The sequence below is a fragment of the Spinacia oleracea genome, chromosome 1 (genome assembly GCF_020520425.1).
Source record: "Spinacia oleracea cultivar Varoflay chromosome 1, BTI_SOV_V1, whole genome shotgun sequence".
Taxonomy (NCBI): Eukaryota; Viridiplantae; Streptophyta; class Magnoliopsida; order Caryophyllales; family Amaranthaceae; genus Spinacia; species Spinacia oleracea.
The window spans coordinates 2,153,983-2,170,869 of NC_079487.1; the positions used below are offsets into that span (position 1 = coordinate 2,153,983).

A 16,887-nucleotide genomic window follows, 5' to 3' on the forward strand; every position below is an offset into this window, starting at 1 on the left:
CGATTTTTTCATGAATTTGATTGACAACAATCCTGAAAATGACCAACTATAATCTGAACTTTACGATTACCAAACACCTAAAGCCTTCACAAAGCACGAAGTTATGTCTTTTATATATATATGCGTCAATCAAACATCAAACGTTATAAGTTACAATTTTCTTGGATTCAGGGATTTGGAGGGGAAGGAAGAGAAAGAAAAATGACTGGGAAATTTTCTCAATCACTTTTTAAGAAATGTTTCTATCCAAAATTGAAAAGATTTGGAAGAAAAGAAATAAAACCACAATAGTGCAATAACCCCATTCAATAATTATAGTCTTTACAAATAGATTCCTTGTCACTAAAATGAAAACAACATGCAAGTAACGAAATCGCAATGACAATCACAAATGTATGTTTATCATGAGTATCTTGAATTATATCTGGATAATATGGAAGTCGAAAGAGGTTAACTGGTTAAGCTACGAGACTTTTGTTTGCACACACATTTTGCCTTACATATACTCGTAATGTTTATGTTTTTACCTAGGAGCCCCCCTCGAAAGCAGAGGGCCTCCTACGGTTTCTTTTTCTTCTTATCAATAAAAACTAAATACAATATAATGTTTATGTTGCACTAGCAGCAATATGGATCTTTATAATCTATACCGTAGTCTTCTTCCCGCGTGTGTTATGCTTGACTCTTTCATGAAATATGTTAATGGTGTTGTCAACTTGTCATTGTTCGTTTCGCTAATCTATTTCTTTTTCACATGTTCTCTTTGGTTTTGTTAACACAAGTTGAAAAAACTCCACTAATCCACTTATTTCGTTTTCAATTCTAGTCAAGTTATTAGTTGATTTCAATTTTACAAGCTCTATTAAAAAAATACGAGCTTTAATTCAATGTTACGAGTATTTATTTTTAAATTGAAGAAACAAGAGCATGGTACTACCGGTTGCACCTTAAAATTTCGATTGAGGAATCCAATTGGGTCGAGTTAGAAAAAGTTAGGTGTAGTGTTCGAGTGTGAGAATGTGCCTATTTAGGCTGCCCCCGAAAAAGTCATACTCATCGGGGCATTAAGGCATCACCCCACACCACGTGTTCTTTCCTTCCAACACCAACATCAACACCTGCCCGGCTGCCCCCCTTTCTTCTGCAGTTGTACGGTCATCACCTTCTTCTTCTTCTTCTTCGTCTTCCCTCTCTCTTTCTCTCTCCTCACTGTAAACAAACAAAAATGGTGAATGAAAATGAGAAACAGAAGAAGCAGCAAAAGAAGAAAGTTCCAGATTGGTTAAACTCGTCACTCTGGTCTACGCCTTTTCCATCTGCTACCAACCTCACCAAAACCGAAGATCGAACGACTTTCTCTGATGATGGACTCATTACACGAACAACTGATCGTCCGACTTCTTCTGATGGAGTTGTCATCACCCGTCCTCCGTCTCCAGTACGACCACCACCTCCACCTCCTCCGCCTTCGTCTCCGCCTTTTCAGTCGTCGGATTCCAATGGCACTTCCACTTCCTCTGCCTCTCCTTCCCCCGAGGAGATCGCTCGCCAAGCTCAGCTCTTAGTCGAGGTTTCTCTTCTTCTTTTTTTTCAATTAATTTCCCAATTATTAAACCTGTCTTAACCCTAATTTTAATTCCTTTTTCAATTTGGTAAAAGCTGTCGAAGAAGGTGATTAATATGAGAGAAATCAGGAGGCTAGCATCCATGGGTCTTCCTGATGCTCCTGTCATCCGTTCTACTGTCTGGAAGGTTTCAATTTCTCTCTATTTCCAATAAATTTATAGGAATTGATTAATTGAATAAGATTAATAACAGTGAATGAAATTGCAATTGGCAGCTTCTATTGGCATATTTACCCAGTGATCGAGCAATGTGGCCGTCTGAATTAGCCAAGAAGAGGTCCCAATACAAGCATTTCAAGGATGACCTCTTAATGTCTCCCGTATGTCCACTCTTCTGAATTTCTTTTGTTTCCGCTCTGAATTCGCTTCACTATTTTTTCACCACTCATGCATACTCATGGACTACTATTCTAAACTGCTCAACTTTCCATATCATATAGCTTATGTATGTTAATTCTGGTTCAAACACTATGATGGGTGTCAATGTTGGTTGAAACACTGTGATGTCAATGTAAACATATTGTTACTTTCATTTGTATGAAGTTCAGTATTTCTGAATGTCTATGTGGCTAGTCAGTCAGAAATTTCGAGGAAGCTGGAGAAGTCGTCGCTTGCTGATAAGGATGAGCTGAAAGGTGAAAGTCGTTGCGTACTCTCTAGATCAGAAATTGTTCAAGATGAGCATCCTCTTAGCCTTGGGCAATCCAGTCTATGGAATCAGTTTTTTCAGGTAAATACCCTTACTGTCAACTATAATATCAGTTGTTCTCAAGGTGATTACGGACTTCTAATTAAAATATTAAGCATTTTACTTTGTACAATTCATATTGCTTTCCCCCGCCCCCCCTTTCATTCCCTTGGGTGTGTGTGTGTGGGGGGTTCGTATGTTTTATTGGAAAATAAATCAATTTGCGTTCAAAATTATTCTTTCTTTACATATAGTCTTCTTCTTGTTCTTCGAAAGACCATATAGTCTGGTTCTGAACAAGATGGGTGCTTGGATGTGTTGTGAACCTTGTAACTAATTTACGATATCTTTGCTTTGGTACTGAACAATTTGTCTTCTTAGCGTATTGGCTGCTGTCGTGAACTAACCAGTATTGGATGTTTTTTCTATGTAAATGTTTATCTGGGGGTGGGGTAGTCTGACATTACCGACTAAGACAGTCGACGTCTGCATTGAGTAGCCTTCTTGTGGTTCTCTTTTCTGGAGACAATGTAGGAGGATATTTTCATTTTAGTTAATCTTTATTCTGGCTCAACTACTTGCTCATTTGACTAAATTGGTCTCATCTTATGTCTGTCTTGAGAATTTGGAGTGTATCTTAGTAGTTCCTTCTACTCAAAGCAATTTTCTTTTAAATAATTGCATTTGCAAGATAAAATTACTGATGGTCCTTATGTGTACTTAGGACACAGAGATCATCGAGCAGATTGATCGGGATGTGAAAAGAACTCACCCAGATATGCACTTTTTCTCTGGGGATACGGTTTCTGCAAAATTAAATCAAGTCAGTTATGTTTTCTTTGTATTTAATTTATGGCATTGTTAAATCTCATCTAACTAAGAAAATGACACTTTTCATGCTGTAGGACGCACTGAGGAACATTTTGATCGTATTTGCTAAGCTAAACCCTGGCATAAGATATGTACAAGGAATGAATGAGTTATTGGCACCTCTCTTCTATGTTTTTCGAAATGATCCAGATGATGAAAACTCCGTAAGTACTACAATGCACTTCTTGCCTTTTCAATGGACTAACATAAATTAAAAATATACATGTCTGTTTGTGTGTTTATATTTTTATTCTATGAATTCTATATGCACTAATATATCTTAATAGGCTTCCACGTTATCCTTCTGTACCTGGGAAATATGAGACCTAGGATGGTTGAACATGGATCTGACCCATTTACCTTGTATGTACATTTACTTCGTCATCGCTTAGACCTATGTCTGACGTAGTTCAAGTACAAAGACACCTGGCAGTATTTCACAATATCAGTGGAATGATTGTTCTATGTTTGCAACGTTTCTTCCTGTGAAAAAAATAATTCTTTCTTTAGCCGTCACACTCATTATTGATTATTCCACTATTCAAAAGCCTTCTCATTGATTGTCAAGTCCGCTTTCTATTCAAAGCCTTCTCGTTAGCACTCAAGTTAGCCTAGTTATAAAAGCAAAAGCGTTCTTGATGCACACCTAGCTGCTAGGCACAGGTCTGTTTGATTCAATCAGATGCCTTGGGAGTGTCTTCACCAAGATGAGGTGCATTGTGCCGTGGTCTTGGTCACCTATATGCTTTGATGCTTTGGGAAGCTCTTTCTAGAAATCAGAAAATTGAAAAATAATGTCATATTCACTCCACATTACATGCTGAAGGGTTAAGTCTACAACCCCCTCCCCCCCCCCCCCCCCCCCCCCCAACACTTACACACATCTCGTCTTATCTCCTTCTGATTTGAGAAGTTGAACAAACCATAAAGAATACATCCATTAAAGAAGTTTCAACTTTGTCCTTCTTTGATTTCCTTAAACAGTAGCAGTGACCAGCCAATACATCAGCTGTCTCTGTCTTCTCCCCTAGTATGTTTTTCTCCTCCCTCAACTTGCTTTCGTTTTCCTTTCCTCACTCTTCTTTTGTCTTCTTCAAATGTTTACTTTCAATCTCTTTCTTTTAGGACGTTTTGACCTCCTTCTCTGTCTTCTCTCTTTGTTTTCTTCAGTAATTCTAAGACCCTCTGTTCTTTATTTCTCTTTCCTTCATCCTTCTTTCTTAAGAATGTTCACTTATCATTTTTGGTGTGCGACAGTGGTGTTGATTTCCTTAACATCTATTGGTCAGTGATTTTCACCGGTATTGCACAGGTTGTAACAAAAATAACTTGCATTTGGAATGTTTTATGTCACTGAAGGATTAGAGAATGATCCTTTGCTATTCTCCTTCCCTCTTTTTGACTGTGTTGTAGTTTAATTTCTTTTGAAATTCTACTTTTATCTTCAACAGATATGGACATAGTGTTATAGGTTGTTAATCTTATTTTGTGGAGTACTAGATGTATGGTTACCATGTATATAATATGTTGGTCTTCAAGCTTTTATAAAATACTCCCTCCGTCCCGGAATACTCGACCCGGTTTGACCGGCACAGAGTTTAAGGGACTTGAATTGACTTATTTAATTTAATAGGTAGTAGTTGATAGTGGGGTGTTATTTTAATGTTGTTAGTGGGAGGTGGGTTAAGAGGTGGGGTTGGGGAGAGTAGGGGTTGAATTTTTAATTATTTTTTGTATGGAGTAGGGGGTAGGTGGGTTAATAGGGGTGGAGTGAGAAATAATATAATATTGTTAGAATATTTCCATTTTTAGAAACAGGTCAAGTATTAAGGGACGGCCCAATAAGGAAATCAGGTCAAGTATTCCGGGACGGAGGGAGTAGCACTAAAGCGTTTTTTGATGCAAATTCTAGGGTGGAAATGACTTAAACGCTGTTTTGCAAAAAGTGTCCTCCGTCGACTGATGAGCACACTTTTTCATAGGACCCTTAGCGTCTTGCATTTTAAATTAAGTGTGCTGGTGAGGATTTGCATCTTTTCATCTGGCTGCAAGGGAATCCAACACATGCTTTTTTTTTAAAGTTGTGTCAAATCGCCCTCTGTGCATTGTTAATTCTTGCCTTTTAGAGACCGGAGTGAGCCACATGGTCCAACCTTAAAGATATGCACTGTGCCACTACTAGGCTATCTTAAGTTTGCATATATTTTCCCTTGCGAACAACCTGAGTAATGTCAAATATATGACCACTTGTCACTTTGTCATGTTATCGCAACACCATTTAGCCATATGTCCCAACGCCACTAAATTTTGAATGAAAAGTGGCATTGCAACAGAAATGTTTATAACGGTACCATCTTAAATCTGTTGCTTACTCTTTTCTTCCATGTCTTAAAAATGACTTAGGCCCTTTATCATCCCTTTTTCCAAACTTCTATAATAGAGAGCATACTTTTGGTGAATTTGATGAAGAATTTCTGCTTCCATCGCTTACCTATGTCAACACACTTGATGAACTATCACTATATAATCAAGTTGGTCGAAATTCAAGTTCAATTAAGGGATAGAAACTTTTTTTGGTAACCAGGGAAACTTTGAGTAGTAACCAGGCCCTTTATCATTCTTTATTTTGGCTTAAGGCAACTTTGCAGTAGTCAGTCACCTCCGTTCATTTGGTCGAACTTTGGGTGTCGAAATGTGATCTATTGAAGTGCTGGAGGCTCAGACATGGATACTCTTTTATGATATTTATAAGCTTCCAAGACTTCCAACTTACAAGACATTCACTAGCAGGTTCAAGTTGTCCGAAGTTGGTGCACGTGCACCCACGTGAGTAATTATGAAAGTAAAATAACTCATTTTATCTTCCACTAATTGCAAGTAGCCTAGTCCGTATATTTTTTTTCTGCTTGACAATCAAAACATCCCCATTTTCACTGTCTTTTTCAGACTTTTTTGAAAAAGAAATATGGTGCACTATGCTTGGAAAATTTTGGATTGTTTACTTCTGAAAATTTGGTAAATTGTAATAGTTGCTTTTACTTTTTGTCCGCGAACATTAAAGATGTACATCATAATTAATTATTTTTGACTCTGAATGAGTTTCTCTTTCCCCTGCAGGCTGCTGCTGAAGCAGATACATTCTTTTGTTTTGTTGAGTTGCTTAGTGGGCTCAGGGATAATTTCTGTCAGCAACTTGATAACAGTGTTGTTGGAATTCGTTCCACAATCACCAAATTGTCACTACTTTTAAAGGAACACGACGAAGAACTTTGGCGTCATTTGGAGATCACGTGTAAGGTAATATATATTTTGTTTGTGTTATATATTCTGCTCTCTAATCTGCCTATATTTTTCTTACTTTGCCATCTGGCCCACCTTTAGTTGTATCGTTCTTGTCATTTATTATCTTATGCTAAAATGGAGCTTTAATCTGAACCAGATACAGGCAGTTATCCAGGTTGCAGATTGTGAATCTTTTTTTGTTGCTTAGCGTAGTTAATATTTAAAACTCAGGATTTTAAAGATGCACCATACATGCACATGACTTACATGGACACCATCTGAGTTGGGGTAGCCACAGTGAATTTTTAGGTTGGGTGTTTGTGGTGTTGCAGTGGATTTTCATTACGTTCAATTGTGAGCAAAAACTGCACTAATATGCTGAACATGGATAATGGAAGTAGTGGCACATTTGGGGGGATGGGAATGGGGTTGAAGGTTTCTTTCTCAGGAGCAAATAGGAGTTGGGTACTGGGGTTTGAGGTTAGAGGCTTACAGTGGAAATAAAATGTCTCTCATTCCCATGTTCTTGTACCTTGGGAATGACTGCCTGTTTTCTCTGTTGCTGTCTATTGGTTTAACGCCACCTAACAGCCTGATAAACGAACAAGTGATCGACAACAGCCACTGACATGTTGGCAGATACATTTTTATAAAAAAATGAAGGAATAATTTCACTGTAAAACAGGAACGTACTATTTAGAATCTGGAAAACTAACTGAAACCTCGACACTACTGCCAGTATTGAATGAAAAGAGTTAGCTGCTCTTTTGTTATATTTTTTTATTTTATTAAAGCCGCATGCTTGTTTGAAGCCTGTAGCCTGTTGAGAGGGACTGGCCAAAGTCTTTAAGGGGTCATCCAAGTGTGCTTGATCACTTACCAAATCAATGAATTTGGATTCTTAGTTTGCACTTTCCCATTGCTCCCCATCCAACTTCTTTTCATACCTCTTTCATGATCACCTAAAACGAGACAGCTGATTAGGGCCATATTTCACGATCTTCTTTATGGCTGCTTCATAACTCAATTTTTTAAAACAAATCATACTCGTTTTCTGTCATCTCTTACATTTGTGTAATGCTAAAATACCATCATAGAATACCTCAACCTTCTGCCTCTAATGAGGCTGATCGCTGACGCCTACAGTTTCAGTTGAATTGCACAGAGCATATGCCAGTCCTTTAGATGGAAAAGCATGTGATGTGAATTCGACATGAAAGTTTGTTGTACACCTAACTGAATGCTAAACTGCCTGCTCTTTTGGTGACAGGTTAATCCCCAGTTTTATGCATTCAGATGGATAACTCTTCTCTTGACTCAAGAATTCAGCTTCACAGACAGCCTCCATATTTGGGACATTCTATTAAGTGATCCTGAGGGGCCACAGGTGTGTTTAAGTTCTCTAATCATCTAAATTTTACTTGTTTGTTGTGGAGCGAAGGATTGGGATTGGTTTTTTTTTACTTGTTGACAGCACAAATATAGGCATCACCGCGTCACATTTTTTGCTATTGTTTACTGCTATGCTGCCCTTGCTTCAAATAATACTAGTTATGTATACACTATATTGTCCTGAAGTAGAGTAATCATAAACAGCTGTAACTTTGGGATAAGAAACCCATTAGTTACCAAAACAATTTTGTTTAGTCCGAGTGCAACTGTGCTTGAAGCTAACTAAGTTAGAAATAGCAGAAAGATTTGGAGTCGGGAGATTGTGTGGTTCAATAATGTAATAAAACATGTAGAGAGTATGTACTAGTCTTTATGCAAGTTTTAGTTACTGTTGGACTGCAAATGCTTACAGTTACTATGTTGTCCTATTATGCGAGCACTTGTCTGTCAGCAAAAGCCCTTATTCTGGCTATATACTTTTGGATAATGTGGGCATTGGGTGGGGGTGTAAGAAGTATATTGTTTGTCTACTATGTTAAATATTCATACTGTGGCATTGAGATTATTCCGGTATTACCTGCTTAGATGATATTTGAATGGAATAGATACGACCTTCTTTGACTTGTCAAGTAATCTTAAGAGGAAATTTTAACATGATGACATCTTATCAAAACTAATATTGGCTGGTATGGCTTGACAACATTTGCAGGAAACATTGCTAAGGGTATGTTGTGCAATGCTTATTCTTATCCGAAGACGGTTGCTTGCTGGTGATTTTACTTCCAATCTCAAGCTTTTACAAAACTACCCCTCAACAAATATTAGTCACCTGCTATATGTTGCAAACAAGTTAAGGGCTCATCCAACTAGCTAGGTTCTCTGTATGACATCTTCAGTTCCTTGTGATTCTTTTCTTTGTTTTATTTTTCATACTTCTGCACATTGTAGAATACGGAGTACTTTTTTTTTGTATGCTTATTTTATTTTTCTTTTATTATGTAAATGTCTGTTTAAATTGCATTGGTTGAACACCCCCATGTTTATTGTCAATACTGTCTTGTGGTTTGTACCTTGAATGCAGCGATGCTGACAATGCCCCTCAAATTGAGGTTTGGCCACCGTACGGTAGCCAATACAAGTATACAACGTCTGTCCTAGTAAATAGTACGGATTATTGTATGATCTGCTTTAAAGCAGCTTTTTAATTTATCTATTTTGGGCTAATTTAATATCTGCTCTACAGTTAAAGTTGTAATTCGTCTTGGTAAATTTTTTGGTGTCCAGTTAAAGTTAAAATTCGCTTTGGTTTATTTTTCGGTGTCCCAAAAGAAATGTCACCCAATTTTTTACTGAAATGATACATTATTTGACGAATTTCTTGTAGACAAATCTGTAAACCTCTGTTACACCATCTTTAATGAGGGCTCAAGTAGCCTAATTAATTAGATTTTACTTCTCCTTTTGATAAAAAATTAAAAGATTTAAATAGTTTTCCTTTGTTTTGATCCTAAATTTTTTTTCTCTAGTTCGAACCTTTATTTTTATCTTTTAATTTCCAGTAAGCATCTCTGGTGAATACAGAATATGATTTTATAAAATCTATTTAAATGTGTACGGAGTAGAAGTAACCTAGCAGATCATCCACGTCACAGCAGACCATCGGACATCTGATAAGACCGATCAAGCAAAGCAACTGCAGGAAGTACCTATTGAAAGTACCACAAGTCCTCAAGAACCGCGCAGACCCTTAGGTCTGCGGGGCAACGACCTGCTAGACGACAACATAGATACGTCGTTAAGCAAAAGGACAAACAACAAGTACATCACTAGCGTACACGCGACAACATCTGAATAGGCCAAAGTACTGAATAGTACGCCTATAAATACTGCCGTCCCCATTCATTTGCGGACATGTTCAATACAAGTACAATTCTTAACCCTCTCTACTTTCTCTCTCTAGAGCATTATCCCATTTGCTGACTTAGGCATCGGAGGGGGTTTCCTCGGTTAAACCCCCGAGGTTAGCTTACGTTCGTTCTGTCTGACAGGGCAACGTCACCAGGCAGGGCTCCCCCAGTTCCATACTCGGAACAAGTGGCGCTAGAAGGAGGGGGACTTCCCAGACCTCGCTCTTCAAAAACCTACCCTCCCACATAATGACCGAGTCAAGCGAACCGGTAATCCAACAGATAGAACCACCCACCTTAAAAAACAACCAGAAAACCACAAACATACCCTTGTTTGGCATGCCTCAAAATCTTGGTCCCCCAAGAGAAACACCACAACCCAGAGCTATGGCAACCCCTAGCCAGGCCCAGGGTATCCCAATTCCGACCAGTGCCTCGCTAGCACGGCTGGGGGCACAGTTCTCACCTGACCAGATGCGCACAGCAATAGAAGTCCTGACCTTCCTTACTCAAACAACCCCACAAGCCCAGGTCATGAGAACAGCCCCAGAGGTTGAGGTTGAGCAGAGGACAAAACGTCCCAGACCCCAACATAGTCCGAATATTTGGAGGAGGAATCTGCAGCAGGACATGGAAGGGGCTGACAATCAAGAGTATGAAGCAGAGAGTATCACACCAAGCAGAGCTCAACCCCGAGCAAGGACTGAACAAGCACCCAGTCATAGACACCACTCCGTGTCAGGTACGCCCAATCCCATCCGAGCAGTAGTTAAGCCTGATAATTCTCCTTTCTGCGATGAAATACTCTCTGAAAGAATGGAAAAAATAAAAATGACCACCTGCAAATACTCCGGAAAGACAGATCCAACAAATCACCTCTCTGCCTTTGGGGGACACATTATGCTGTACACCAACACAGACTCTATGTGGTGTAAGGTCTTTCCTTCCACTCTAGAAGGGATGGCACAGAGCTGGTTTGGTAAAATACCCAAAGGCACCATATAATAACCTCTTTCCAGCAGCTAGCTATCTTGTTTCGCACCCAATATGTGGCAAACATTGCCAGAGAAAGGGTGACAGGGGAGCTGATGTCAGTCATCCAGGGGCCTCAGGAGTCTCTGAGGGAATACATATCCAGATTCAATATGGAGGCGTCGAATATACCTAAGTTGCAGCAGGAGGTAGCAGTCCTGGCCATGATGACTGGTCTGCGGGATGGAGAATTCAAAAGCTATCTGGGCAGAAAATCATTCACAACCTTGGCAGAGGTGCTGGGAAAGGCAAATGAATTTATAAAGAGTGAAGAGATTGGCAGAGCAACCTCACGTCGATATGTGGCAAGTGAGAACAATTACGGCAGTCAGAGCAAGAAAGAGCCATACAAAAAAGAATACCCAGACAGAAGAGAAAACCCACAGCCCAGAAAAGACTGGCAGGGACCAGGCAGAGGCAGAGGTAACGAATTCAAAACTGAAAAGAGGGGGAATTTCAATGAATATACCCCCTTAGTGGCATCCAGAACTCAAATTTTTGCCATCAGCAAAGAAGACGAGAAGTGGCAGAGACCTCCCAAAATGTACAACAAATACAGGGACCCAAAAAAGTAATGTGACTTTCACAGAGATCATGGCCACCTCACAGAAGAATGCACTCATTTGAAGGATAATATCGAAGATCTGATCCGGAGGGGATACTTGACTCAGTTCAAAGCAAAAAGCTCGTATAGCAGAACCTATGAGAATAGAGATAATGATAATAGGTCTGACAATAAGAAGGTGGAACCCAAGCAAAGCTACCCAGCAGACAAAAAGAGGATGGGCGACGTTTTGGTCATAACAGGAGGGCCAGTTTACGCAGGAACCACTGTTAGCGGTGCCAAGGCCAGTGTGAGCGAATTCAAACACCAGGTTAATTACCATAATTCTGGCAGGTGGCCTGCCCCTCCAAAAATCCCGCAGTGCACTTTCACAGAGGAGGACTATAAAGGCATAATATACCCCCATGACGACCCTATGGTACTAGCCCTGAACGTAGCTAACAGAAGAATCCACCGTATTTTGATAGACGGAGGTAGCTCTGCAAACATCTTGTTCTGGCCTGCTTTCCAAGACTTGCAAATTGATGAGAAATACGTAAAGCCAGTCAATTACCCAGTAATCGGATTCACAGGAGCCACAGTGATACCAGAGGGGATAGTCAGTTTGCCAGTGCAGATTGGCCAAGGGAAGGATATCAAGGACATCATGGTAGACTTCATGATTGTGAAAGTCCCTGCAGCCTACAACGTCATTCTTGGCAGACCATTCATTCATGACGCAGGGGCTGTAGTCTCTACTTATCACCTCACCATGATGTATACGACAAATGATGGCCGCTCAGCCAAGGTCAAAGGCAGTCAGGAGCAGGCTAAGAAGTGCTACCACACAGCGCTAAAACAACCACCCAGACCCCCACCACTGGCAGAAGAAGAAGTTCTCCAATCTCGAAAAAGAAAGAGAGCAGAGCGTAAAAAAGACACGTTGCTAAGCATGGAAAACATCGAGCATCGGGAAGAAGGACTGTTGGAACCCACGTCAACTGACGAAACTGAGGAGATAGAATTAGAGGAAGGCGTGACAGACAGGACGGTTCGAATTGGCACAGACGTAGATCTATCCCTCAGAGTGAACATCATTGGTCTGCTGAGAGAGCACGCAGACATATTTGCTTTCTCAGCGGACGAAATGCCAGGGATTGACCCCAGTGTTATGGTCCATAGGCTGAATGTCAGCAGAGAAGTTAGGCCAGTGAAACAGAAGAAGAGAAATTTCTCGGCAGAGAAGAATGTAGCCATCCAAGAAGAAATCAACAAATTGCTAGCAGCCAAGTTTATAGAAGAGTGCGACTACCCAGAATGGCTGGCTAACGTTGTGATGGTAAAGAAAGCAAATGGTCAATGGAGGATGTGTGTAGACTTCACAGACCTAAACAAGGCCTGTCCGAAGGACTGTTACCCATTGCCCAGAATAGATCAGCTGGTTGATTCCACCAGTGGACACGCTCTCTTGAGCTTCATGGATGCATTTTCCGGCTACCATCAGATCAGTTTACTCGAATCAGATCGTAAGAAAGCTGCTTTCATCACAGACGCTGGAGTTTATAACTACAAAGCTATGCCATTCGGCTTAAAAAATGCGGGTGCAACTTACCAGAAGCTGGTAGATAAGATATTCGCACAGCAAAAGGGCCGGAATGTGGAAGTATATGTGGATGATTCCATAGTCAAGAGCAAAAAAGAGGCCGATCACATCGCAGACTTGCGGGAAACATTTGCTACGTTGAGACAGTACAGCATGAAACTAAACCCAAAGAAATGTGTGTTCGGTGTTAAGTCAGGAAAATTCTTGGGATTTCTGGTCAGTGAAAGGGGAATAGATGCCAACCCAGAAAAAGTGGAGGCCATACTCAACTTGCCAGAGCCAAAAAACATACGAGATATACAGAGATTAACTGGAAAGATGGCAGCACTCACTCGTTTTATCAGTAAATCTGCAGATAGATCCCTCCCATTTTTCCAGGTACTGAAAGGCAACAAAACATTCAAGTGGGGAGCAGAGCAAGAAAAAGCATTCGCAGAAGTAAAGAATCATCTGAAGAGCCTCCCAACCATAGCCAGACCAGAAGTAGGAGATGTTTTGCAGTTGTACATCTCTGCCTCCAAAAAGACTGTAGCAGCAGCCTTAATAGTGGAAAAGGACAAGGCCCAACAACCAGTATATTTCGTCAGTCACATTCTTAACCCCGCAGAGCAAAGGTACCCCTGATTGAAAAAATGGCCTTCGCAATTATGATAGCTGCCAGGAAGCTGAAACCGTGCTTCGACGCTCACAAGGTACAAGTATTAACAAATCAGCCTTTAGAGAAATCATTGCGAATGCTAGATACCTCAGGCAGACTGCTGAAATGGGCGGTAGAACTCTCAGAGTACGATATTGAATACAGGCCAAGAACGGCCATAAAGGCACAGGCACTAGCAGACTTCATAGCTGAGGCATCTTACGAGGAGGAAGAGGAGCCTCTGGGGACCTGGCAGATATATGTAGATGGCTCAGCCGCAGTTACAGGGTCAGGAGCAGGCATTATAATGACTTCACCAGAAGATAATGTCTTTGAATATGCCATAAAGTTCAAGTTCAAAGCCTCAAATAATGAAGCAGAGTACGAAGCAGCGATCGCAGGCATTCAAATGTGCAAGGCAGCGGATGCTAAGAAAATCGTGTTGAAAACAGATTCCCAGTTAGTGGCCAGTCAGTATAGAGGCGAGTATGAAGCTCGAGAACCGTCCATGCAGAGGTATCTGGCACTGATGAAAGAAGCAGTAGCCCAGTTGGAAAGCTTCGAGATTCAGTTGGTCCCCAGAGCAGAGAATAGCCAAGCAGATGCTCTCTCAAAATTAGCAAGCTCTTCGCTGCAAGACCTTGAAAGAACAGTGATGGTGGAAGTACAGGAAGAAAAGAGTATCGATAAGAGGCCTATGGTAAATGCCATCAGCACAGAGCCTTAGTGGTACGACAGTATAGTATCATACAAGCTTGGCAGGGGTCTCCCTACAGCAGAGCCAGAACAGAAGAAGATAAAGCGAAACGAACACTGGTTTGTGATCTACCAGGGCAGATTGTACAAAAAATCCTTCTCCCTACCCCTGCTGAGATGCGTCTCAACAGAGGAATCACAGAGAATCATTGAAGAAATTCATGAGGAAATATGTGGTAATCATATTGGAGGTAGAACACTAGCCTTAAAAGCCCTCAGAGCAGGGTACTATTGGCCGACCATGGTGAGTGACTCGCAGTCATATGTGAAGAAGTGCGACAAATGCCAAAAGTTCGCTCCAGTAATCAATCAGCACTCAAATGATCTACAACCAATCGTCAATCCCATACCATTCGCTCAGTGGGGAATGGACATCCTGGGTCCGTTTACAGCCGCGAGTGGAGGAAGAAAATACTTGATCGTGGCAGTAGATTATTTCACCAAATGGATAGAAGCAGAGCCCACAAAGAGCATAACGGCCAAGCGAATGAAAGACTTCATCTGGAGAAACATCGTCACAAGATTTGGCATCCCAGAAAGTTTGGTCTTTGATCATGGGACACAGTTTGATTGCACACCCGTAAAGGATTATTGCGCAGAGCTAAGAATCAAGTTCGCCTACGCGTCAGTATGCCATCCACAGAGCAATGGACAGGCCGAGGCGGCAAACAAGCAGATCCTTGGAGCTCTGCGAAAGAAAATCGAGGATTTTAAGGGGGCATGGGCAGACCTCATACCAGAAATTTTGTGGTCCAATAGAACAACTGAGAAAGAGGCGACAGGAGAAAGTCCCTACAAGTTAGCCTTTGGAGCAGAAGCAGTATTACCGGTAGAGGTTGGCCTGCCCAGTTTCAGAGTGCAGTACTATGATGAAAGCACCAATGAACAACTCATGAGGGAATCATTAGACCTTCTGCCAGAGGTAAGGTTGCAAGCAGAACTAAGACTCACAGCAAACAAAGAGAGAATGAGCAGAGCTTACAACAAAAGAGTCAAACACAGACCTATGCATGTGGGAGACCTGGTGCTCAGACGAACAGCAGCCACAGGAAAGGGCAAGGCAGAAGGGAAATTCACTGCAAATTGGGAAGGACCATACCAGATCACAAGGGAGATAGCCCCTGGCTCATATCATCTCATGACAATGGATGGAAAAGAGTTAAAGAACAGTTGGAACGCCAACATGCTCAAAAAATACTATGTTTAGTTTAAGTGATCTATACAATGATAAGGCAAGATAAGCCAAAATTATCCCTTTTTGTACTCCTTTTTACAGAATACATATAATGAAATGAGCTTGGCGGTTCCAAGAAAAGATATGGTGATAAGCAAAGTACGATGTAACTTAGAAATACACCATGATACACACATTCAACATATAACTTGACTTGATCACTCAAGTTAGCTGAAGAACAGTGTCATGATGAATTTCTAAGCTAGAATATCGCAGAGCAATTTTCGAGTTTTGCCTTGGCCAAAGCCAAGGCAATTCAAAATTGGAAGCAGCCCAAAAGGCTAGCTAGACTATCGCAGAGCAATTTCTGAGTTTTTCCTTGGCCAAAGCCAAGGCAATTCAAAATTAGAAGCAGCCCAAAAAGCTAGTTAGAATATCGCAAAGCAATTTCCGAGTTTTGCCTTGGCCAAACCAAGGCAATTCAAGGTTGAAGGCAGCTCAAAAGGCTAGCCAGAATACCGCAGAACGATTTCTAAGTTTTGCCTCGACCAAAGCCACGACAATTCAAACTTAGAAGCAATCCAAAAGGTCAACTGAAATGTCACAGAGCAGTCCCTAAGTTTGCCTTGGCAAAAGCCAAGACAGTCCAAAAGGGGAGGTAGTCATAAGACATGCTATAAAGTTTGACTCTGATCGAGGCTAGAACTTTCCAAAGGCAAACAAGATATCAAAAATTGGCTAAGTACTTAGCAAAATATGCATATCAAATGCCAGCGGCTATACCTTCATTAAAAACCAAGGAAAATAGATAAAGTACAGCCCTACAAAATGGCTCTGGGCAGTAAAAATACCAGCCCAACTCGAAAATATTTCAAAAAGAAAGGCAGCAATAAACTAACTACAAATTATTCCAAAAACGAAGTGACACAAACGCCACCACCCAATAGGGTAAACGCAAAATAATATTGTTCAAAACCAAACTATTACATAACAGGCCCAGTAACACAAGAGGAACAGGGGGATAGCCGCCACACCCATTATTCGTTGTTGCCCGCAGCATCATCCTCATCAGAGAAGGGCAAGTCTCCTGGGTGAATGTTCTCAACGCAGAAGTCAGGCACATCACTAGGTTCCGCGGCATGTCCCTCAGCAGTTTCAGCCTCTCGCAGTTCCCTAAGGATAGTAAGGTGCAGGCCAGCGAGCCAATCCTCCTCGATTAAGCTCCAGTCAAACTGCGGATACTTGTGCTTGATTATAAGAGAGGTTGCCTTCCACCCACCGTCATACCTCTGCGTCAGAAGAGCATACTGAGCATACAAAATTCCCGCACAGCAACAGCCACCTCCCTCTGCACAGAACGGCGAAGGCCTTCCAGCT

The 16,887-nt window shown here is 41.1% G+C and overlaps 1 protein-coding gene across 2 annotated transcripts; it reads left to right on the forward strand.

The window, feature by feature from the left end:
- Positions 1-1,024: 1,024 nt before the first annotated feature.
- Positions 1,025-8,907, forward strand: LOC110800882 (uncharacterized). 2 transcript variants are annotated; one of them, XM_022006209.2, is made up of 9 exons: positions 1,025-1,570; positions 1,660-1,752; positions 1,841-1,945; positions 2,203-2,355; positions 3,038-3,136; positions 3,219-3,347; positions 6,301-6,480; positions 7,736-7,852; positions 8,567-8,907. In XM_022006209.2, exons 1-9 carry the CDS (start codon positions 1,226-1,228, stop codon positions 8,729-8,731), a joined length of 1,386 nt encoding a protein of 461 aa, XP_021861901.1. In that variant the 5' UTR covers positions 1,025-1,225; the 3' UTR covers positions 8,732-8,907. The 2 variants fall into 2 exon arrangements, with proteins under 2 accessions (XP_021861901.1, XP_056690924.1); XM_056834946.1 differs by lacking the exon at positions 7,736-7,852 and having other exon boundaries at positions 1,032-1,570.
- The last annotated feature ends 7,980 nt before the right edge of the window (positions 8,908-16,887 follow it).

What these genes read in the sequence shown, in the direction of transcription:
- LOC110800882 (XM_022006209.2), top strand. Translation starts at nt 1,226, where the DNA reads ATGGTGAATGAAAATGAGAAACAGAAGAAGCAGCAAAAGAAGAAAGTT. An exon ending in ATGACCTCTTAATGTCTCCC is followed by an intron (nt 1,946 to 2,202) that starts GTATGTCCACTC and finishes GTGGCTAGTCAG; the next exon opens with TCAGAAATTTCGAGGAAGCT. An exon ending in ATCCAGATGATGAAAACTCC is followed by an intron (nt 3,348 to 6,300) that starts GTAAGTACTACA and finishes TTTCCCCTGCAG; the next exon opens with GCTGCTGCTGAAGCAGATAC.